Raw genomic sequence first — 24,482 nt, forward strand, 5'->3', positions numbered from 1 at the left:
AATCTTGATTTAGTATAATGGTCTTTGAGATTGCTACATCTTTTCTTTATCTATACTGTCTATTGACCATTTCAAAAGCTCAAGCAATGATCTTATGAGAATCCACTTGTTCTTACCTTGATAAAGTTGACGTAGCTTTCGTAGTCGCCCTGGGGCGGAGCAAAGTAGTTCCCACTGGGGGAGAACTTGTACTTGGCGTCGAACACGATTTCAGGTCGGTAGAAGTCGGCGAGGATCGTCAGGAGCGTGCGGCGGTCCTTGTCGTCCGTGACACGGCCTCCGTAGTTACACTCGCCGGCCAGGTAAGAAATAGCAGGGAAGGGGATCTCCTCATACTCATTCAGGAACATCTGAGTGAGGGAAGTCACTTACTTTACACCACTGTCAATACACAGGAAGACAGACGTTATGTACAGTATTTACAGGTTCATTGTACCGGGAAAATTCCCCTAGCTCCTTTTGACAAGCACAATGAACAGTGGACCACGGCTTAACATCCTGTCCTAAAGACTGCGACCCTTTCAGGTAGCGTGCATGTCGGGTGAGCGACACAGCCGGGATCCAACCCGGGGCTTCTAGTTCCAGAGGCAAGATTGCTAATCACTGGACTACGCACGCTACTATAGCGTCATTGGTGGTAAACATTTAGAGCTTGTTATAATAGTGAGAGAGACAAGTGACCATGTTATACCTGAAGCTGCCTGATACTGATACGGAGATCGGACTCGTTGAACCCATACGGGATGTTCCACCCCAGCGGCCCAAACTTCCTCCTCTCCTGAATCAGCGCGTGGAAGAAGCACAGCCCGAACAGCAGCTTCTCCCACTGCATCTCCTTCCCGGGGCAGCCCTCAAAGAACTCCTGGTCGGAGATGGGGTCGTTCAGGTAGGACTGGAGCAGGTTCATACGCAGGCCCGTGGGAGGCTCGTTGGTCATCTTGACGCCGTTTTGAAGCACGACCACAGGGAACTGGGGAAAATGACATTAATGAGGGTTTTACTCACAATGTCCAGTCCAAATACTTAGTATACTAAAAACAGTTTAAAGTGATGAAGGTGTGTAAATGACTTTATAGTGTAAAGCAGTGTCTATCATTATTACTTCAAGGCATACATGGTACGGTATGAAACAGATAAACAATGGCTGAGAGCAAAAAATCATAGCATCATGTTGTATTAGCCCATGCTACCCTCAAATTTTATGTCATTTACGGTAGCCTTAAAAGTTCAAATGAATTGTCAAGGGATGACACTGGAAAGGTGCTTTGTTCAAAATACAAATCAAATAAATAAATAATACTACCAGAAGAAAGAATACTTGGACACACTGGGGAAAAAGGTTTTTATTTCACGGTAGGGAGGAAATGGAGTGTTCGCGTTGGTTTTAAGTTCGCGTTTGAAACAATAGTACGCTACAGTCGTAGGTGAGCAAAACGTTTTGCGGTGGTTTTAAGTTTGCGCTGTAAGTTCAGCGCAAAAACCGCGAACATAAAACCACCGCAAACATTTCTGCATTTACAGTACCATGATATTATCTTCCAACCATCACACACAAATGCATGTCTCTACCTTGTCAGATGGGTATGAGGTGAGCCAGAGCCTGAAGTCAGGGTTCACCACTTCAGGGTTGAAGTCCTCACAGATCTTCTCCATGGCGGGCATCCAGGAGGTGGCCAGGTGGCAGTTCTGCAGGCACACCCACGTGCCGTCCTTCTTCGCATTGTTGATGAGCTTGGCAGCTATGGGGCCCTGCAAGACATGTAATAACATGAGTGATGACAGAAGATATATCTCCTTCTGCTGGCACACCCACTTGCCGTCCTTTGTCTCATTGCTGATCAGCTTGGCAGCTATGGGGTCCTGGAAGACATGTAATAATATAGGTGATGACAGAAGATATATCTCCTTCTGCTGGCACATCTATATGCTGTCCTTCTTCGCATTGCTGATCAGCTTGTCAGCTATGGGGCCCTGCAAGACATATAATAACATGAGTGATGACAATCTTTTTACACATGCTGTCCTTATTCGATTTCTGATCAGCTTGGCAGCTATAGGCCCCGCAAGACATAAAATTATGTGATGATGACAGAAGATATGTAGCTAAAGTGGCAAAGACAACTGAGTTGCTTCAAGAATGATTCATAAATAGTAGACTTCTAGATATGAACAAGATTTTTTTAACAACAGTTGTCAGTTCACATTATAATGATGTTAGATAAAAATAGTTCACAGTAATATAAAAACACATTTTCAATATGTACAGATACTAGGCAGTCATCACAGTCAAATCTGTCAAAACTACCAAGTGGTACGTAAACAAGGCAATAGTTTGATTTGATTTATTCGCACATGTTAAAATCATTTTGTATTACATAATAGAACAAGAAAATATACGTGCTGGGGGAAGAAAAAAAGCCATAGTGGCTTATACAAGGTCTTCCCCCATCTAAATTTTAAAAAAACCCACATAAATCTAACAATTCATAACATAATTAGTAGTAAATGATAACAATAACAAAGTAGTTATAAATTGTACCTGTCCCTGTCCAAGAGAAATGGCGTTGAACTTTTCTCCACTGAAGCCCTTGTCCTCGGCGAACTTGAGCAAACTGGCCATGGGGTCGGCGCCGGGAGACAGGACGAAGATCAGGGGCGCACAGCTGTTGGAGTCCACGTAACTCTTACTCAGGTCAAAGGGCGGCGGCTCCACAAACTTCTTACCCAGGTTGTCCGTCACAAAGGTCGTCACGATGGGTGTCACCTGAAATGGGTTGGAACAGAATAGTCTGTGTTCTATATTCTAAAAGTGAACTGAATATCTACATGTACTTACATTGAATGATCTTAGCTTCATAAAAGGGACACCCAAATCATGGGATGTCTTGGATCTTTTTCAAAAAAAGGATCACTAACAGTGCTGAAAAAATAAGTACCGATTGTTGGGTAAATAAAACAAATAGATATCAATATGTTGAATATAACTTGTCTTATTTGGCCGAAAGGCTAACTGCTGCAAGAAACAGACGAGTCTGGAGACAGCTGTCCATCTTTATTTCTACCTTGTCCCCAAACAACCTGGAGGTCAAGGGACTAGGTAGGTAGTTACCATCCCAAACTAATGAACATCAGTCAAATAAATACTTATCAAACTACATTGAAACTGATACCCACAATATTAGAGCTCTTTAAAACAACAACATTTCAAATATCAGTCAAGGGTTATTGACATTTTCTTGACTTTGACTTTGACCCTCACCTTGTCAGGCCTGATGCACCTCAAGACAATCATCTTGGTAAAGGAGGACAGCTTGTCCTGCCAAGGCGAGGGCAGGGGAAACTTGTGAGGCTCCTTGGAGTCGTACATCTTCCTCCAGGAGTCGACATTGTCCTGGAAGTGTTCCCTGTGAAGACAACAGACAAGATAACAATTAAAGACCATGCAAGCTTTAGTTTCAGTTTAAAGGTAGAGAACTTCCTGTTCGAAGTTAAGCTCAATACAGTGCTAACAACCTAGATGAGAAAAATTCCCATCATGCAAATGGTACAATCACATAATGTTCATCTTTTCTACTTATTAATAACCTTTTCTGTGAAAAAGCGATAGATATGCTTCTGCTTTCTATGCTACCAACAGAATCGGTTATACCAGGAGTGAGTAGGAACTTCAAGATACAGGCACACCGTGAGAAATTTGAGCAAAATGAAAGTGTTTATAAATAATTGTTTTTTCCTTAAAGTTGGAGCTATCGTGAATCATCAATTGTCAAATTATCACAACAATAAGACAGTCAGTATGGCCTCTTCATTCGAAACAAATGTAGATTTATTGTTAACATCAAAAGTACATGAATCAGGACATCCTTGCTAGACATCCTTGTACAACACTTGCGCAGCTGTAGTGCTGTGACAAGGTATGACAAGTTGCTTTATAAAAAAAACAGCCATAGCCTTTATACCAAAAATCGGTTACATCAGTTGACCAGATGGTAATCTTACCTGAAGCCGTGGAATGGCTTGAGGTCGTTGGCCCTGCAGACCTCGTCCCAGGTCTTGTCGGAGACCCAGCTTGGGTCGGGGTTCTTCCGCTTGTTCTCCAGCCCGACTCCGCCCGTCAGGAAGAACATGAAGGACTCCCGGTCCAGCTGCTGCTTAGCCCTGTGGAAATATGGAGGAATTAGGACTGTTAACACATATCCTTATAGATATAGTGTACTTCTTAAGAACTCAACTTTACATAGTAGACATAAAAAAACTAACAGCTGCTTAGCCCTGTGGAAATATGGAGGATTAAAGACTTTTAACACATTATCCTTAAAGATAAACTACTTAAAGGCCAGCATTATCAACACCAAGAACTCTCAGTCTAAATGCTGCTCTGCCCTTGATGAATATCACAGAATTAAGACAGATAAGCATGTATTCTACGATCATGGAGAATATGTATAAAATTTTACATGAATAAAGTTTTTATTAGCTTTCTTGAAAGTGTTTATTGAAAATTTTTCTCAAATATGTGGTACAAAGCAGATAAGACTGTCAGTAAATTATGTCATTATGCAGAACTTACTTAATGTGCAGAGAAGATTCTATCCAAAAGCATGTTACATTTCTAATTTTTCAGACCAAAATACACAAAATACTTGCTTACATCATGATGCTATTACAACAAATCATAACGCAAAATACATGGATTGTGCAATGATAGTTCCTTACATGAGGATGTTGCAGCACAGCACGAAGGAAAAGAGCAGCTTGTCCTTCTCAAACAGGGAGCGGCAGACGTTACAGTACAGCGAGTACGTGAAGTGGTCCGACAGGTACCGCAGACGTTTCTCCAGGATCTTAGACTTGTTACTGTGGGGAGAAATGCAGACGTTGTGATTCTTTCAAGTTCTTTCAATGCTTAAAAGATACTGCGAGAGGGTCCAAAAGCGCCATGTTAAAGTGAGTTTGTTTGAAAACTTATAAAAGAAAAAAAAGACAAAAAAAAGACACAAAAAGCAACATAATAGTGTCTAGAATAAAACAAACTATAAGACAGTGTCTTTCCACTCTACAAAAACATAGGATTTGTCCTTGGTGCTGAAAGCTAGAATGTTATGCAGTTCACAGAAAAGTAAAGGAAAGTCTGCTATTATTTGTTTGTTTTATAATGTACTACATGTAGACTAAGAGGCAGATATGCAGAAAAGCCTCTCTGTCCAATGAGTTTTGTCCTTGGTGCTGAAGATCAGAATGTTACATGTACGACTGACAGTAAGAGTGGAGGAAGCTTTGTTCTTTTCTCTGTATACATACTTGGTCTACAAAAAGATACGATTGTGGAGGCAGGTGTACAAAAGAACCTCTACATCCAATGAGTTTTGTCCTTGGTGCTGAAGATCAGAACATTGTGTGACTGAGAGTAAAAGGGAAGGAAGGTGTGTCCACCTGTCAGCGATGGAGTTGATGAAGAGGTTGATGAACCAGGTGAGGCTGTACTGGTACATGGGGTCGATGTTGGGCAGGTCGGCGATGGAGAAGAAGAGGATTGAGGAGTGGGTGGCGATGGGGCGGTACCCAGCACGGTTCTCGTCAATCTTCTTCTCCGTCTCTTCAGCAATCTGCAGCAAGGAAAACATCTCTAGTCATTCAGAAGCCCAGTTTTGACATCTTAAAAAATACTTTCAAGATGCTGAACAAACTCAAAGATTTTCAAACTACACAAGATTACGATTACTCATTGACGGAGGAGAATATCTGTATTTCACCAAATCAGTTGCTTGAGTAACTGTTATTGTGTGTATCTTATTACACAAATCTTCATCAATGTACAAACTAGTCAGTATCTTCCATTAATAGTTAAGCTTACTTTCATCGGGTTGGTAAATATATGCATATATGCTTTCTTTAAAGTTGACCAGTGGCAGTAGACTGTTGTACCAAAACAATGGCAGGTCCTTTTGTTGCGTATAAAGAACTTTGATAACCATTATCGTCAATATCTTACTCCGGCCCAGAAAAGAACAAGAAACTGCTCCTGTTATCAACCTAGAGGAAACAGCAGCACAAAATGCACCCTCAGGTGCAGTACAACTTACACACTCAGGAATCTTACTATCCGACTGACCTGTTGCTTCTTGGATATCTCGTTGGACAGGACCTTGGAGGAGTCCAGAACCTGGATGGCCGACTCGTCCTCCAAGATGTTCCCCTCGGAGGAGGACAGGGTCTCGAGGATCTTGTCCTCGATCTCCTTCAGGGCCTTCTTGTTAGCAGCAGACTGGAGGATCAGGGCGTTCTTCTCCTCTTCAAGATCAGGCCTGAGGGAGGGGAGATGTGTTAGAATAAACATCTACCACTTTCAACCTTTATTTATTATATATCATTGTATCATTAACCTTTAGCATCATTTGGCACCAAATTCCCTATTCATTAGTAAGGCAGCAGGGAGAAGGTTAACATACATACTCCTGCAGGCCGACCTGAAGTGGAATGCACATGTAGACCACATTTGTAACAGTGCCAGCCAGCGGCTGTACCTACTTCGGAGACTGAAATACTTTCATGTTCCCAAAGAGGACCTTGTCTCAGTGTATGTGTGTTATGTACGTCCCGTCACGGAATATGCCGCCCCAGTCTGGCACTCTGGCCCCACAAGTGCACTGAGTCAGAAGATTGAGAAAATTCAAAGAAGAGCCGTCAGGATAATCCTGGGGTCAGACTACTCCGGCTACACCGATGCCTGTACCATCCTGCATCTACCTACTCTCCACACACGTCGTAGTAACCTGACTCTGAACTTTGCTACCTCTCTGCTATCATCTGAACTGTACCGCCACTTCCTGCCACCCGTAAGACAGTTAATCAGCAGCCGATGCACGCGTTCGTCGAACAAACTGCACCTTCAACGCTGTAGAACTGACCGTTATAGAAACAGCGCCATACCTCAGATGACCCGTCTGATGAACAATACCTGACTTTACCATCTGTTTATATGGCTTTACTACATGTCATTCTGTCTCAAACGAAATAACGCTGATTCCCAGCCTTTAGCTCTACGCCGCTCGTTTAACTTCCATTGTTTTTAATATGTATTTATATTTTACGAATTAATGACTCGTACGTCTTGTAAAGTCAGACTGCAATTCAGTCTGTTGACTGTCACGGTTTGATTGTATTGTGTGTGCAATAAATAAACCATTCATCATTACATGTACATTTATGCTTTTCATAGATACACAACCTTATTTCCTTCGCCAGAAGGTAAAGTGTTTTTGTCTGGTTTGGTGTGTGATTAGGTGTCTGTAAACATTATGATTTAAAAATGTATCTACGGATTGTGTTGATATTCAGTACGTGGCTTGGCTAAGACGCTGACAACAGAATGAAGATGCCAACAGAAGATGCAGATTTGGAAGACAGCCAACCAATAATATATCAAAACAGAATGTTTCTTGAACATGAAACTATTTTCTGAACTTGAAAGTGTGCGCAGTGCTACGTCCTAGTCTGTACTATACTAGACTGACGGAGAGAGAGATAGAGAGAGAAGAGAAGAGAGAGACAGACAACTTGAAAGAAAACAAATTCTCACCTCTCCTTGGCCACCACAATGCCCAGCAGCTGGTCCTCCAGACCCTCGGGGGTGATCATGAAGTTCAGCAGCGCCACCTTGACCTGCAGTTCCGGCAGGTAGTGCGGGTTGCGCAGCTTGGTGGTGATGTAGAAGCGGAAGTCGGAGGAGTACTCGATCACGTTCTCACCCAGACGGATGCAGTCCACACCACCTGGGGTAGGGGGAAGGAGAGGAGATTCTGTCAGTATATGTGTGACACCAATTGATAGCCGCTACATGTTGCTGGTGCAGTGTTGGCTTTCTCCAGTGTGTTAACAAAATTTAGACGGCACCCATTTCATCATTTAGGTAGACCTGCAAAATTTGTGGATTATCATACAGGATAGCAAAGTTCTTTATTCCCAACCAACATGTCCAACAAGAGTCGAAGTTTCGATGACCATCTGACATCTTCTTCAGGGCAATTCTGACTGGTTTGCTTTCCACTGCAGCTGCAATATAACTGTCTCTGCTTACAATACGGTCCCAAACGTAAGGTATTGTCACATACATACATGTAGATATTGCTAGGCAACAATAATGAGATAATGCGGTTTCAAATGTAAAGTATTGTTATATATTGTTAAGCAACAAAGTAAACCAGTCAGAATTGCACTGAAGAAGATAATAGAAGGTCATCAAAACGTTGGCTCTTGTTAGATATGTGGTTGTGAATAAAGAACTTCAGTCATTCACCAACCTGATGAAATCATTAACAGTGTGAATTACGATCTGCCAGAAAAAGAGCATTGGTGGCTTTCCCTGTGAAGTATGATATTATTTGTGCTTTTGTGTGTGTATATAACGTCTACACAAGATACTCAAGCTAGCCTGAGTTGACTATGGATTATCCGTTAGAAAGAATTCCACTATCAATGGTTCCGAGTCCTACTGTATACAGTAATGTCCATCTTGGAAAACTTTTACCACCTCCATTGCTGCTGAGTCACCTGGTGTTCAGTGTAAAATATATGGTGGAAATATTATAACACTTCTGTAGTTGACTTGGGTTTACAAACAAAAGAGATATATATCCTGTTTGATATAAACTGAAAAGAAGAAGTCTGACTAGGTAATTTTGTGCTACTTTGTAAAGTTGCCTATCCATGCTAGCAGTGCCATGGTGTACATTTGTATTGTATTCCTCGTTTGTGAAGGTTAGACATCCAGGTAAACAATATATAAGGAGAAATTCAAACTCTACAACTGGATAAATATTAAATATACTAAAGTGACGCTGAAGAAGAGTGATGGATGTCACTCGAAACGTCCGGAAATAAATCTCCGAATATTTATCCAGTTGTAGAGTTTGAATTTCTCCTTATATATTGTATTCCTCCGCTACATGTAAAACCTGTGAAGTAACAAATCTACTGGAACCATTTTGTCATCATTTCTCACCCAATCCTGTTAGGCTAGCTGTATAATTATCTGGAAAATGGAAGAACCAGTTGATAAAACAGTTAACTACTTCATGAACACCATAATGATTAAACTTTAATAATATTTCATACTTATAAAAATAGTTATATGTCTCTAGACCTTAGTAGTTTAAGGACTACCAAGTAATGTAATACCGGGTAGTCCTTTTAACGTCTTAAAGATGACAGATGCAGATTCAATTAAGAATATGTACACTACAAATACTTAACATGTTATCCATTGAAGGCTTCATACATGTATGAGTTCATTTGAATTTTTCATGACACACTGATACATTCAAGTTGACATAATGATTGATGCAGTGATTGTTATGATAATTGTAAAGAAACAGGAAACAGAAGAACAGATGAAAGACTTATTGTAGACCTTTCCACAACAACAGCTGCAGAACATAATCAACAACAACAACATTCAAATGAAAGTTAATCGGTGACCGACTGACCGTAATTGACATTATAAATTCAGTCAGTATTTCTGTACACATATAGTAAAGCGCTTACTGTCCTCTGATCCTTCTCAGTTAAAAAAAGTTAGAATTGACACCGAGCAGGATTAATTTCTCACGAGGAGTGAAAGAGGGTGTATACATCAGAGCTCCTCCGAGACGGGGCCAATAAAGACTGCTGTTCACCTTTGACCTGTTGCTAACGTCACGTCAAAAGGTTTTGAGTTATTTCAACTTGAGAAGCATCAGAGGACTGATCGAAAGCTTGTTGGTAAACCTTGTGTACTGGTCTTTATAACAAAAACAACAAGTGCTTGCGACCATCCCTACCTTGTTTGAAGGTCTGCTTGAGGAGAAGCGGTTCCAGCGAGGGGTCGAGTTCTTCCTGCACGTTCTCTAACAGCACAGGGTTGCCAAAGTTGATGGCGTTCTCCAACGTACGCATGTAGTCACCGTCCGTCAGCTTGATCACCGACAGTTTGTGGTCCTTCTCCGAGTTCTTCACCCACTTGTTGGCCTGGCCTTGGGGGTCAATCATCAGAGGCCTAGACAGAAGGGGAATTTTAGTACAGTCAAATCTGACTTGGCAACCATCTGGTGTAGGCTACAACCTGGCATAGGCAACCACATTAAAACAGTCCCATTCATTTTTACATAGTTAGCAACCACCTGTCCTCAGCAACCATTTTCTCAGTCCCTTGAGTGGTTGAGGACAGGTTTGACTGTATTTATCTAAAAGCTTGATATATAACAATTATAGTTGTTGTGCCTGTCATCCTTGTAAAGAACTGTTTAGCCATAGACAATGCTGTAGGGCAGATTTGAACAGGGCATGTCAAAATTCGAAGGTATTCTGAGCCGAAGGCCCTGTCATTATACCCCCACAATGTGATGATTATAACCTGTGTCTGGTCCAGGTACTTGTGGATGTTACCTGTGTAGAAAAAGTATTTGAAGCCCTGATGATTATTACTGACCATCTCCTGGAGTTGTCCACAATGACACCGTTGTCGACAGAGAAGCTGTCGGTGGGCAGACCTGCGATGTTCCAGGCACGGATCTTGATGGGGTCTCCCAGGCTCTTCATCAGGGAGTACTCCTTGGAACAGGGGATCTTCTTTGCCTGTTGACAGACAAAACACAAAGCTTGATAGATACCACTTAAACAGGACTGGTATAAAAAATCTTAACACTTTAATCTCCTTTGCCAAATTTGCTGTTGAAAAGACAAACGACTTGGCAAATCCCTCTCTACAGAAATTTGCAGGAGTGGTCGAACTTCAGTGCAAATTGAACATTAAGACTCTTTTCTCAAGATGCTTTAAAAAGATCTCAAGATGCTTTAAAAAGACTTCAGGATGCTTTGAAAAGATCTCATTAGCATACCTGGCACATCCTGGACCAGTCCTTGGTACACTGTATCCTGTAGGCGGCTGTGAAGGCACCCAGGTAGGCGATGACACCTGAGGAGATCAGCACGTCACCTGTCAGGTTGTCATACTCCTCCTGCAGGGTGGCGGCTGCAGCTGTCCATCTGGGATGTCAAAAAATCTTTCTTTGGTGAGTAGCACAAAAAAATGGACCGTGGTTTAATGTCCTTTCCTAAAGGCTAGTACTGCATATCTCTCAAATTTAATAAAATTGAAAGCAATTAGTTACCAATGATTTTTCTTGGACACCCTACACAAGTTCTCGGCCCCATTTTACCTAACGTTCCCTACTCATCATTCTGAAATATTTTAACATTTATACCTCCTAACTACAGGGCTCTAGGATGTAAAGATTTCACACCTGTCCTTCTCTCCACCCAGCCCACTGATGAGTTTCTGGGCTCTCTCCAGTTTCTTGGCGCACAGGTCCACCTGGAATTCCAGCTGTTCCTTCTTCTTAACCATGTCTGCAAACGTCTTCTGCAGGTTCGCCAGCCGGTCTTCAACTTCCTACAGGACAATAGCCAAGGAAAGTGTGAGCTTATATTGCAGGCTAAACATTTAGTATTGTCTGTGCTTTGCATTGTTGTCCACAAATCAAACACTGATTAGCATTATCAAAAAATGCTTAAATTGGGACAAAATTATTCAGAAACCTAGTAATATTTCAATAAAAAGACCATTTTTCTAAGAGATGGTAGACATGGAACAAGAATGCTGCTAGTTGATTTTAGATAGCTACTTCTTCTCGTTGTTTGGTGGCATTAATGCTACTAGTACCTCCTATACTATTCCATATTTCATGTACTTTATATTATCATCATTCTGTTGTAACGAGCTTTTTAGGTCATATCTCTCCCATTATTGATTCAAATTCAATTTGGTACATTTTATATTTCTAGTCTCACCTTAAGTTCCTTTCTTTTGGCATTCAAGATAGCCATGGTCTCTGACAGGTCCTTGTTTGCAATGGCCAGCTTCTCCTTCTTGGGGGCGACCACCTTGGCGGTCCTGTCGTAGATGTCCAGGGCCGACACCCACTTACACAGCCCCTCTGCAGCCGAGGACGCCTTGGCAACTTTGGAGGGGACGAACTCTGGATCGGTCATGTAGTCAGCACGGATCTTCTTCATGATGTGCACCTGTAGGGGTCAAAGTTTGTTTGTGAATATCTACATAGTAAACTTTGTATGAAATACTAGACTAAGTACTGGTCATCTCAGGTATAAAAGCCACTGGGAATTTAGAAAATGTACAGTTACATGTTTGTATATCTGACAATGACCAATTCCATAGCCCCATCGACCTACATCAAAACATAGAAATGTAAAATAAAATGTGTCATCATGCAAGACAATCAATTACCTCTTTTGTCACAATTTTCTTTAGTCTTCTATGAATTTTTATGAATAAGATGACAAAGTTTTCACATACCGCAATGTTATCCTTGTCGTATTCCTTCAGCTTCTGTAAGAAGTTCATGTCTCCCAGCAGTTTCTTGCTGGGTCCCCAGAAGTCCAGGATCTTCTGTCCCGTGCCCGCCGGGTCGTTGATCTTATCCGCTTTGAGGTCCATCATGACACAGACGGCCGCCATCACGAGTTTCACGCCAGCAGGAGGGTTCTTCATGGACTTCACAATGGTGATATCTGCAGGCTGTGATTGCAAACAAGAAGATATTTTTTCATATTTACATAACTGTAATATTTCCAATATTATCTACACTTTTATTGATTGTACATGTAGATTTTAATGATTGATTGTACTTCAACTTGTCTTGTTTCACCTTAATTATTGTTTTCTGTTTTCCATCTTGTATTTTTATGTATATTGTGTTCTTACTTAATGTAATCATTTTATATTTCATGCTTACTATAAGCATTTTGCTTGATCCTCAATGAATAAAAAGATTAGGTATCACATCTATTAGATAGTAGATCTACATGTATCAGAAAATGGGTATCAAAGACTTTCAAAAGTTGGTGATTTGCGCCCAACTGGTAACCAATTCGATGTGACATTAAGCCATCGGTCTTACATACCAAAGCATGACAATGATTGAAAAATCCTATCAATTTTGAACCTACAGGCTAACACGAGTGCTTGTAATAGCCTGATTAAGCAGTTGGGCAGCACCTGGCTTTCTTTCAGCCAAGCAAATAAAAATGAAACAAAACAAGGAAAATGCATTTAACAACAGGCCTTGCGTGTGTTTTAGTGCAGCCAGAGTATAGATGCAACTTCTGCAGTGAGAAGATTACTTTCTGATAGCCTATATAATGTACGATGGACAGTCAAAAAGTAATGCAAGCTTAGTGGTTTTATAACAGGCCCATTTTTTATCAAATGAGTTGAAAATCAGCTCACATAGGTATATATTTAGTTGAGTCTCTTTTTCCTTTGTGCTGGATTTCAACTCATTCAATGAAAAAACTAGACCACTTACTCTCTGTCCAAAGAGCTATCTACCACTAAAAAATCAGGACCATAGCATGTCCAGAACACGAGATATCAAAACAGGAAGTTCCGCTGCAGTATCGTAACAAGCTGCTAGGGGGCCCAAAATCTAATCATTTCCATATCTCATCAAGACCTACCCACCTACCAAATATCAAGACAATCCATCCAAGCCTTCTCGAGTTATGCTGTACGTTACAAACATACACACATACCCTCTGCATAACCTTCTCGGCGAAGGTAATAAGCTTGTTATTGACTCCCCCTCATAGTCTGACCAATTGTGAGAACAAACCTTGAGTGTGTCCAGTGCAGCCAGAGCGGCCTCCAGTGCAGGGATGGCCTCGGCCAGGTCAGACTCACACTCGTCCTTCAGCGCCTGTGATTCTGCAGCCTTCTCATTGGCCGCAGCCTCGTCAGCTTTCACCACTTTACTCTTGGCCTCCACCTCTGTCGTCTCTGATTCAATCACCTGTTGGGGAGATAGGTGAATGCTGATCAGGCTGTGCTTTAAAGATTGCCTTTACTTTTCATCAAATCATTGTACAGTACCATCTACATGTCACTGTGCAGATCTAGCAATGGGGTAAAATGTTATCATCCCTAAGATCATCTTGCGTGTGTTTCAAACTGCAATTAGAAGTTCCCTGATTCAATTTACATTTAAGTTTTATCAATGTTTTGTGAGTTTTTTGTCCCCAAGTTTGGTAACCGTTCCATTTGACTGTTTTAGGGCTACAATGTAATACATCTACTAATAGTGAACATCGTAGTGTGAAAAAACAACTGTCAGAAAAAAGTGCCACAGTACGTACCACCATCATTTTCTCATTTTCAGCAGAAGCTGTAATGAGCTGGGGCTGTAGGTCTTCCAGTTCCTTCTGCATCTCTGCAACCTGAATACAGGGAGGGGGGAGAAAGTAAGACATGGTGTCCGTTCCAAACTAATTTCTTGACTATGAATAAGTGTGCTACAGTTCTAAGTTTATGGTATGAAATGTAAGGCTGAAAGTAGGATTTACATATCAATTAAAAGACCATTTGGTCTGGTTACGGTATTATATATGATAACGTAGTATTGTTCATATTTTTCCAACACATCATAGAAAAAACAGTGCTGTTCAGCAGTACCCAAGGCAGCAGACTTCAAGACAACTTAGACCCATCACTTGTTACTACAGTAACTGTAACTGTAACAGTCACTTTAGCTGTAAGCTCACTTTTTAAAAGTGGGAGGACTCAGTAGTCAAGTAGCAGAATGCAGGGACATGAGAAAATTTGCTTGGCTAATCTTGTTGTGCTGGAAAAAAACTTGAATTCAGTTAGCGAATCTCTCTAATCTATTTGTTTCTAAAGCCATAATATTGTCAAACGTGCCATACCTGTGATGCTGCAAAGGCCAGCTTCTCCAGGCCAACCTCGTATCTTGTCTTGGCCTTAATGACGGTGTTCCTCTTCCTACCCAGCAGGGTCTTAAAGGCGTTGATCAGCTCCAGGTAGGAGGTGGGGGTCACATACATTTGCCGCCCAAGGTCATGAAGGAACCTGTGTGATAAAGAATGCCAATGTTTAGCATAATGCGCTCCCTGTAGCACAGTTTGCAGGAATGAAAAGTGTTTTGAGTGTTTACAATTGAAGTGGCATAAGAAGTAGGGCTCCAAACCACACAAAGTTGGGTGATTGTATTATGAAAGTAACTTCTGCAGAGGCAGCTACAATGTACATTTTGTATGAGACTGTAGGAATCTTTTTTTTTTTATCTACTAAAGTTATACTTTTTATAATCTTTTTTGTATTATTCCGAAGGTTAGTGGGTGTACGTTTGAATCACACAAATGAAGATTCGTCATAGATAAACAAACAAATAGACTGACTTTTCGGACAGCTCCCTGGCAGAGGTGTGGAAGTACTTGCAGAGGTTGACCGTCTCCTCCCTCTCCAGATCAGTCAGCTCCACAGCCTCCAGAAACTTCACAGCCACCCTCTGGAGGGCATCTTCAGGCCAGGGCTAACAGGCACACAGGGAATATTCATGGATTTCTTTGCATGGAAATCTAGCAACTTTTCTCCTCTTCATAGGACAATAAATGCAGTACAGTTAGGGATACCCATAATGATTGTACATGACTGTATATGTCACAGTTAGATATTGGGATTCAGGACAAACACATAGATGCCATGATATTGCAAACAAAAAAATAAACACAATGTCATAGAAATGCCTTTTTTTACCATCATAATTATTTGGGAATATGTATAACGAAGCTCAAAAATGGAATTTGAGTCCAAAGTTTTCCAAAGTCTAAAAATAATTGTCAAGAAACAAAAATATGAATTTTTGGGTATACCATGTTCTGTGTGTTCAGTCATTTGCTCTTATTCCACTTAGATTTCATAATGAAGGCCTTTTTTTTTACATGCTTGCATCAGTTTCGGGTTCCCAGAGAATCAAATCAGTGTGACCTTACAGCAGCTGCTTTCTTAAGGCTCTAAAATGGCATTATCATTGCTCACCTGGAACCAGTCGATGGTGCAGCAGTTGATGAGTGAGGGGAACATGCGCAGACGGTTCCTGAAGGCAGAGCCGATGGGGCTGAAGGCGATCACCACGTGGAGGTTCTCCCGACAGCGGCTCACGAAGAAGCTGAAGAGCGCCAGTGGGCTGAAGTCTGCGTCCTTGTCTGTAGCCAGCTGCGCCATGACCGGTCGCACAGTCTGGGGGGAAAGGAAGGCAAATGATGAATTACCATGCAGTGGTATATACTACTATAGATGACAGAAATTGTATATGTGACAGGTACAGGCTGTTTATCTATTTGTCAATATTCATCAACGTTCAACAGTTTATCTACATGACATCTCTACCATTGACTGCATTTTTAGTGGTAGCATTTATAATTCACTCCAACAGAACATCAACCACCTTTCATAGAGTATTAAGTTATCAGTGATCATGGCTATCCTTTCAGAAAACTTACCTTCAAGACCAGTATGGAAGGCATGTACTATCTTTGTTTGGTCATTTTCAATCATACCTTTTACTGGTTTGACTGATATTGGCAAAAGTGCCCCAAAATGGTGTTACCGAAATGAAAGTCCAGTATACAAAGCAAACTTTTTACATTTGATCCCCAAGCAAGAATGGACACTTCTAAAGTTACCCCTTGCATGCAAAATAGACAACTCTGAAACCCTCTATCCCCATCATACATTTCCCTACCGTAGCTATGGCATAGGGAGTGAAATATAGATTTGAAAGAAAATGTACGGAGTCTTATTACCTCCATGATCTCTTGTTTCTCGTCCACAGCAAAGATGTTGGGCACCTCGCCTGTGTTAAGAAGGCTGTCCACGTCTTCAAGGAAGGACTCCTCCTTAATCTGTGTGTCTGTCAGGAGGAAGACCGTCTTCTTGCCCTGGGCACCGGCACTCGTCAACAAGGACTGGTTAGGCCAAAGTGGGGAACATTATTGAGTGTTGGATATAGATTTGGAATCATTGTAACCATTAGGCTATTGACACCACAATTGAACATGTGACCTCTCGATTTCACGTCCGCAAGCCCAACCACTAGGCCATTGACACCGCATCAGTGGTAAGAGTGCTAGGTTCTCCACAGCCATACTGTAATCATTTATCCGCTGGGCTACGATGTACATGTTTCCACAACTTTGTGTGTTTGAGAGATCTCTAGTGCAGCATCTCAAGGTATATGTAGGAGTGTATTATACTAGGGGACCTACATGCATGTTGAAATTATCTCTTTCCTAGACACACTTCTCAGGGTGGCAGATATTTGTGACCTGGCAGAAGTACGTGAAGCAAGTATCTCACTGAACTGTGGTATGTTGTTGACCTCGCTATGACCTAAATTAGATTTGTATTACCCTTGACTTTATATTGGGAATATAATTCAAAATGTACAAGTATGACTAAAAAGACAAAATACACAGAGCGTAAAGAGATTTGTTTTTTATCGATGAAATTCGTTGATCACTCTGTCAAATCGTTCGATTGCAGCGAGGTCGCCAGCATGCCGCCGGTCTAGCGAGAGACCCGCTTCTTAAGTAGACGTTACCTTCAGGTCTTCCCTCCACTCGTTGTGTCCGTAGCTCTTGCTAATCTCCGGCTGGAAGAGGTTCATACCGGACATACTCGTGGCCAGTCTGGTTAGAGACTGCCGACCGCTGCCGCCAACGCCAACCAACATGGCGTTTCCACCCGGCTGCTTCAGAACGCGTGCAATACGAGACAGGTGTTCCAGAACATACCTGTAACGAAGAGGGTTAGCAAATGGCGGCAAAAAACAAAAGGGTAAAAAATGGAAACCTTGAATACTTACCATGTTCCACAATGTGTGGCTCGACAACAATAATTGCAAGCTTTAACTTAAGCACTTCAGAGCTACTTCTGTCAATCAGTGAATTTTTCTTATCAAGAAACAACCATGGAATGCAGAGCATCTAAAGGCTCTGCATATATGATCATAGCAATTTTTTGCTTCTTAAGCACACTTTTAAGGCAGTACAGGTATGATGTTCAACAGATATTGTCAGAGCTTCTGGTCCAAAACATTGCTGTTGTTACAGTGACTATTGTTTTGTAGCATTTTTGTAGCGTTTTGTAGCATTGCAGTAACACTTGAAGTATAGCTGCTGTTACAGTTGTTTCGTTGCATTGCTGTTGTTTCAGTAACAGTTACTATTGATTTGTAGCATTGCTGTTACAGTAACAGTTGTAGCATAATGCTGTTGATCTGTAGTTGATCTGTAGCATAGCTGTTGCTGATGTTACTTGATGGAGACAGTGTCACACTGCTGTCAGGTGCAGGTGGTTATGCCTTGTGTTAGCAACATGGATACCAGTTTCTCATGGCATCCTCAAGCTTGCACAGTGCTAAGCAAAGCTGGCAGGAGCAGGGTGGGATGGCAAGGGAAAGTGTGGGTAGTGGGTGGGAGGGGTGGGATATTTGTGGCGGGGGAAGGCAAGGGTAGAGTGCGACAAGCCGTGACTAGAAGGCCAGTGCTGCTGGAACAGTGCCGGTAGAAGACGTGAAATGGCAGAGCCACGCTCAACCTTTTTAATCTTTCCTACATAGCTGACTGCATACATCCATTCTCTTAATTCATGTGGCTCAGACTTGGTCTTCCATGCTGTGAGATCAAGTGTATAAAGCTGCATGGAGACAGCTGATTCTCTCTGCCCATGTGTACAACATGTACTAATAGAGAAGGCCGTCTCTATGCATGAGGAATGAAATGCTTCCAAAGTCCTTCTTGTGCAAGCACAGGAAGGCTTAGTAACAGAGTAAGCATTAGTAAAGGACTCTGGAAGCACATCAACCCATCGTTTCTCCACAGCATAGAATTGTGCAACAAAGCCAGATGAAGCCAACACTGAGAAGCATGTGCAGCAGCAGCGTAGAAAAGATAGCAAAGGTTGAAGGCCAAGGGTCAGGTCAAACAATGACCTTGATGTCAAGGTCACATCTGTCCAATGGGTCAGAGTTGCCCCTGAGGTTCAAAGGTTAAATCTGGCCCATGGGGCAGAGTCGCATTTGACTTTGTGTCAAAGGTCACATCTGACCCAGGGATCAGATGTTGCACCTGACTTTGTGTCAAAGGTCATGCCTGACCTGACCCCAGGTTCAAAGGTCCCATCCTGACCTGAATATGACCAGGTTCATGACGGCCTTATGGGTCTGGTTGTATTCTTCCAAGCACTGCTCCACCACAGCATTGAACTCCTCCATGGAGTCCACCTCCTCGTACAAACGGTCGTCCCCTTCAAGGTCGGGCTTCATGTAGTCGCCGAACATCAGGGACCGCATGTTGTCTTCAATCAGCTGCAGAAGGGAACAACAACAACATGTAGAAAAACTTGTGTAACAACATAAATAAATCAAGGAGTATGACGTGCTGCACTGAATTCAAACTTATCTTGATAATTTCAACATATGCTTACCAGTTATGAACCAACGAACAAACAAACAAACGGACGACTGAATTAACGAACGAACAAATGAATAACCTTTATCTAACCTGGATAGCCCTGACAGCCTAATCCACTCTTCCCAGAGGTCATCAACATTAAAAATATGTTTGTACATTGTATGTACAGAAAAATTAAGATGCTCTCATTATGCTTGACATAGCTGGTATTGACTGATTTTTCACAAACCCTCCACATCAACTTACAGGCATGTTTGGTTCAGCAAGTGCTTCAAACACCGTGTCGAAGTTTTCCTTGAACTGGTCCTTCACAATACCCTTCATCAGCCTTGGAGGAACAAGAACGTGTTAATATGTGTCTCAAGAAAACACAAGGTACCATATACTAACACCTGATCTATATAGCTGGCTTTAGGGAACTTCTGTTGTATCATTGTTTCAGTATACAAGTTAGTGCATGTAACTGTGAGTTGAAGTGTTCTCAATAAATTGGAGACAGATGATATTGTCACCTGTGTCACAACTATCAAACCAACGTCACTGGTAAAGGTATGATATGTGAAGACACAGCACTGAAAAAAAAACAGGGATGGCTCTGTTGCCATCATGATAACAATAATCCACACAAAAAACTCAAAATCTTTAAGAGGAACCTTTGATACATTGTTTGCGTGCTAAACAGCATCATTTTGGCTTATTAAAAAAGAACTTGTCAGCCTAGTGCTACTTCATCTCCAGCAATAATTTTAAACGGTGCCTTAAGACTACATCTAGGATGACCCAAGACTGAGTGTTAGATGCGTACTTGAACAGCCATGCCCTGTCTTCGTCGTCGACCAAACGGTCATAGTACACTCGGAAGACCTCATGGACGAAGAGTCGGATAAAGGTGCGCTTGCTGTCCAGGGTATCCTTTTTGATGAGCAGGACCCCCAGGATGACACGGGCAAAGTCACGCAGGTTGAAGGTGTAGTGAGACTTTGTGGGGGTGGGCAGGAGGGTGGACATGGCCTCCTTGTACACCTAAATAACACAGAAATAGACAAATGTATCCGAAACAAGTTTTACCTTGCTACTTTTTCTACAGTTATGATATGTCTGATGTGAAAGACTGGATATGTGAATGCAGTTTAAAGTAGAAATTTCCCAGAAATACAATGAACACTACAGCATGGTTTTATATCCTGTTTTACCCTGTGAACTTTTCCAGAAAAAAGTGGCAGACATACTTTACTACTTCTTGACAGTATCACAAAAAAGTTTCTAAAAGCAACAGAACTTGTTTATCTTGTATATTTGTGCTTATCTGTATTTGTTTGATATTTTCTTGAATAAAAAAAAAAGAAAGAACCAAAGACTAAAAAGAAATGGATTCTCCTTACCTGCAATGTAGCGCTCACTATCTGGGTACCAGTGGCAAAGAACTCTGTAGAGAACTCATTATTCTGTGGAAATAACATGACATCATTAACATGAATCAATTTGTCACAGATGCTGTGATGATTCAGACTGTGTGTACCTAGGAACACACTTTCCCCTTACACTCTCATTTTCGTGATGATCTTATAGTTTAGCATGATTTTCTTAGAATACCGAGAACCAACCAATTCAATTGGTGAGGGTCGTGTGGGGTCAGTGGGGTCGTGTGGTGTAACGGCAGGGTGTTTGGCCTAGAACCTAGAGGTCCCGAGTTCAAATCCCCGACGCCACCGATGTTTTGCCCTTGGGAAAGGCACTTAACACGACTTTCCTCACTTCGCCCAGGTGTATAAAAAATGGGTATGTTGTTATCTGTACGTGGCACTTTTAATATAAGTTATAAAAAATTGAGTGCAGGGCCACGTCGTCCTTGTCTGTCAAAAACCGAAGTAAAAAAAAAAAATAATTGGAGAGGCCTTACCTTCAGGTAGAGGGACATGATAGAGGAGAAGATTTTGATCATGGTGTCGTCGTTGAAGGGGTTGATGGAGATGACATTGCAGTGGCGCAGGAAGCGGGAGGTGATGGGATTGCGACCGCCCCCCGGAGGACCCATGGCCGTGAGAAGCTGCACGTCGATCAGGGTGATTTTTGTGGTCTCCTTTAGATCATACCTTAAGGAAAAAACACCCAAAAACATTAAAGAGTGTCACTTTGATGGATTTAAGAATATAAAATAAAAAAGATTCTAAAAGATTGTAATATTACGGTTACTTTAATACATGACGTACATGTATTGTAGAGTCTGATATAATAAACGATTCTATCAAGCAAGAAGAAGTGGGTGCCCATTAAAATCCAATAAAGGAAATTGTCATTCTCATCATTTTATATGTATCTTGAACTCCAAGCTGTATTTAAACTACCTGGTATCTTTTTCAATGAATATTTTAAAAAGCTACCGTAAATCAATTGATTGTCTTTAGACAATTGTACATCCTGACTATACACAAAGTAAAGACAAGTCCAAGTCACGGATGTCTAGATTTCCCCTGTTTTATGTCAATCTGTGATTTATTTGGTTTGTCCTCATCCAGTTTGTTTGTTTGTTTGTTGACCTACCAGTATCCATGGTCCAGGAGCTGCCGGAGGAGTTCGATGGGAGGCTGCGCTCCGTACTGCTCCCGCGCCGGCATGTTCAGGTCATCCACGAAGATGATACACTTCTTCCCCATGGGGGGTCCAAACACGCCCTTCCTCCTCTTGTCCAGACGGGACATGATCATGTTCTAGGGAATTATGTGGTAGAAATTATCAGACGAGAAATGAAGACTGTCCAGACTACACAATTTTTAAAGATAAACTATATAAAATTATGGTAGTCTCAAAGCCTTTCAGAGGCCATAGATTCAGTAGGTTGTTATCCATTGTGTTTTGAGCACATTATTTCAAGGTTTTACATCCTAGCCAAAGGCAGATATGCATTAACAATAGGATGGAGTGAACAATCAAAACCATAAGTTTCAATGTTAAGAACACAGAATATGAGGTGTCCCGAGAACTATTGTAGGGCGGAACTTGATAAAAGGGCTCTCTTCATTAGAAAGCTTCAATTTAAAGTTTAAACAAGCAGCATTGATATCATTGTTAAATTCACTATTCAATGGAAAAAACAATCAACTGAACCTACCTGTGACTGGTTGGCTGAGGTCCTGGCTGAGAAGTTGACAAACATGGGCAGGTAGTCATCCTTGGACAGGTTGTTCATCAGCTTGTCTTTAATGTACACACTCTTCCCAACACCGGTAGGGCCAACATACATCAGGGTCCTGGGGAAAAAATAAGGAATGTTAACTAAAGTCAATCAGATCTAACCGCTGCAATGATCTAGTGGGTAGAGAGTTCCCCTTGCATGTGATAAGTTAGGCTTTGTTCCCCGGTCGAGTCTTTTAAGTGGTGCATATGCTTTCTCTGCTTAGCACTCTGTACTTGTGAGGAAGAGTATGGTAGTTGAACAGACACCACTACCAGTGGACTAGCTCCCCGCTGTAGTGCTTGCACAACTCTGTGACCCAAGGGCTATAGAAATGCACATAGAGACACTGCAATGTATTGTAAATATTTTTTTTCTACTATTATATTGCAACAGAAGCTGTTATTTCCTAGTTTATGAACAACAGCAAGCATTTCAGGACCATGGACAGCACACACACAAACTAATCATTTCAGTCAAAGGGCTGGCCCCGTGTATTGGTGTAAGCCACAGGCATCAAACTTCTGCACGCCAAAGAACTCAACACACTTATCAAGAAGAGCAGGGGTGACCTGGTCTGCTTGGTTGAAAATGTGGGCAGTGGCAAGGCTGCATTGCACTAGTAGCTATCAACAAAAAAAAAGGCAGAATACAGTTTGAGCTCTGCCTTATTTCTTTAACCTTCTCCCTGCTGCCTTATCTTATAACCAAGACAAATTTTGTGCAAAACGGCTACCTTAGCCAGCTAAAGGTCAAATAGTAGTCTGAGCGCCGTACCTGCCATGCCTGATGCAGACGTCCATGATGTAGGTGTACCGCGCAGTGTCCATCGTGGGAACCAGAATCTCTGACATCTTCGTGTTCTTGTCCGCCGTCAGAGTACTACTGATCATGTTGGTCCAGGGGATCCACTTCCCGCGACCCTTGGTCTGAGAAGAAAGATGAAACCAACATCGTCAACATCAAGGTTCCACAGGAGCTAACATTATAGTATTTTCAAATGCACGATGTCCCACACTGGTACACGGTAACGTGCCCTGGTCAGAACATGTTCACAAACATCAAACCTGTACTAGTGACCACCACTACATAAGAACCCTTGGTGGGCCCTTACTGTACATTGCTTTTACCATGAGCCAAGTAATCAGAATCCTGAAGTGGCCACCTTTCCACTGTGACCATTTAGAGGTCACCTTAGACAAATTTGACTGTACCTACATGTATTAAATAGGATCTTTCTCAAGACGTCACTTGATCTTAAAGACGTTTCGAGCCACGTTTGAGTTTCGATAAGGAGTCTTGAGTGTTATTTGAAGAGTGACTTATAAGCTTTGTAAGTTCATTACTCTGATACAATTATGTGCCTAGAGTAGCATATAGCCACATCCAGAAACATAGTACCTAATGTGATGGTGCTGATCATTGCAAAAACAACAACCACAACAACATACCTCAAACAGGTAGTCATAGACCGTGCCCTGGTCTGGGATGGGGACGTCGATCTTGCCGATTGTTGAGGGCATGGGGAACTTCTCGTCCTTGCCCTGGAGGAACTCACGCAGCCACTTGTCGAACCGGTCACGACCGTCACCGTCTGACGTCGCACCGACGGACCAGATCAGCGACCAGATGAAGACAGACTGTGGAAACAAATGCAAAATGGTATAAACAGTGTAGGCTTGGTTTTCCAGAGCTTGCAAGTTCAAACACAAGCTAAGTCATACCAAAGACTTTGAAAATGGTATATATATACTGTTTCTCTGCTTGGTATTCAGCACTTATGGGAATACATGTAGTATGGCAGCTTACCACACACTATTATATTAAACAGTGGATTAGCCATAAAACGGGGGAAAAGGACTAGCAAAAAAATCCTTAGCCTCAAAAAGTGCAGCCTACACAATGTACTTTGTCCTGTTGCATTCAATGATGATCTTTCCGCTCATTTCTTTTATCCGCACCCTGATCTTAATATGATCAAAAT

At 41.8% G+C, this 24,482-nt stretch overlaps 1 protein-coding gene across 4 annotated transcripts in view; it reads right to left on the reverse strand.

Annotated features, from left to right (window-relative positions):
- LOC136434651 (dynein axonemal heavy chain 12-like) overlaps nucleotides 1–24,482 on the reverse strand; it is a 58,105-nt gene that overhangs the window by 6,677 nt on the left and 26,946 nt on the right. For 3 of the 4 annotated variants that reach the window (XM_066427580.1, XM_066427579.1, XM_066427581.1), the window contains 32 exons: nucleotides 23,950–24,138; nucleotides 23,276–23,427; nucleotides 22,436–22,574; nucleotides 21,868–22,034; nucleotides 21,227–21,419; nucleotides 20,709–20,771; nucleotides 20,132–20,349; nucleotides 19,573–19,654; nucleotides 19,042–19,220; nucleotides 17,454–17,646; nucleotides 16,657–16,818; nucleotides 15,890–16,090; nucleotides 15,250–15,383; nucleotides 14,758–14,920; nucleotides 14,191–14,271; nucleotides 13,671–13,847; nucleotides 12,353–12,574; nucleotides 11,827–12,060; nucleotides 11,280–11,428; nucleotides 10,875–11,022; nucleotides 10,466–10,611; nucleotides 9,819–10,033; nucleotides 7,580–7,772; nucleotides 6,113–6,305; nucleotides 5,434–5,606; nucleotides 4,717–4,857; nucleotides 4,000–4,158; nucleotides 3,260–3,404; nucleotides 2,540–2,764; nucleotides 1,570–1,749; nucleotides 692–970; nucleotides 117–350 (listed from right to left, as the gene is read on the reverse strand). In XM_066427580.1, the coding sequence (XP_066283677.1) occupies nucleotides 117–350; nucleotides 692–970; nucleotides 1,570–1,749; nucleotides 2,540–2,764; nucleotides 3,260–3,404; nucleotides 4,000–4,158; nucleotides 4,717–4,857; nucleotides 5,434–5,606; nucleotides 6,113–6,305; nucleotides 7,580–7,772; nucleotides 9,819–10,033; nucleotides 10,466–10,611; nucleotides 10,875–11,022; nucleotides 11,280–11,428; nucleotides 11,827–12,060; nucleotides 12,353–12,574; nucleotides 13,671–13,847; nucleotides 14,191–14,271; nucleotides 14,758–14,920; nucleotides 15,250–15,383; nucleotides 15,890–16,090; nucleotides 16,657–16,818; nucleotides 17,454–17,646; nucleotides 19,042–19,220; nucleotides 19,573–19,654; nucleotides 20,132–20,349; nucleotides 20,709–20,771; nucleotides 21,227–21,419; nucleotides 21,868–22,034; nucleotides 22,436–22,574; nucleotides 23,276–23,427; nucleotides 23,950–24,138 (5,529 nt within the window). Of the gene's footprint in view, nucleotides 1–116; nucleotides 351–691; nucleotides 971–1,569; nucleotides 1,750–1,898; nucleotides 1,972–2,539; nucleotides 2,765–3,259; nucleotides 3,405–3,999; nucleotides 4,159–4,716; nucleotides 4,858–5,433; nucleotides 5,607–6,112; nucleotides 6,306–7,579; nucleotides 7,773–9,818; nucleotides 10,034–10,465; nucleotides 10,612–10,874; nucleotides 11,023–11,279; nucleotides 11,429–11,826; nucleotides 12,061–12,352; nucleotides 12,575–13,670; nucleotides 13,848–14,190; nucleotides 14,272–14,757; nucleotides 14,921–15,249; nucleotides 15,384–15,889; nucleotides 16,091–16,656; nucleotides 16,819–17,453; nucleotides 17,647–19,041; nucleotides 19,221–19,572; nucleotides 19,655–20,131; nucleotides 20,350–20,708; nucleotides 20,772–21,226; nucleotides 21,420–21,867; nucleotides 22,035–22,435; nucleotides 22,575–23,275; nucleotides 23,428–23,949; nucleotides 24,139–24,482 lie in introns of those variants that run through there. The other variant, XM_066427582.1, reaches the window with a different exon arrangement.

Source organism: Branchiostoma lanceolatum, chromosome 5, assembly GCF_035083965.1.
Source record: "Branchiostoma lanceolatum isolate klBraLanc5 chromosome 5, klBraLanc5.hap2, whole genome shotgun sequence".
Classification (NCBI taxonomy): Eukaryota; Metazoa; Chordata; class Leptocardii; order Amphioxiformes; family Branchiostomatidae; genus Branchiostoma; species Branchiostoma lanceolatum.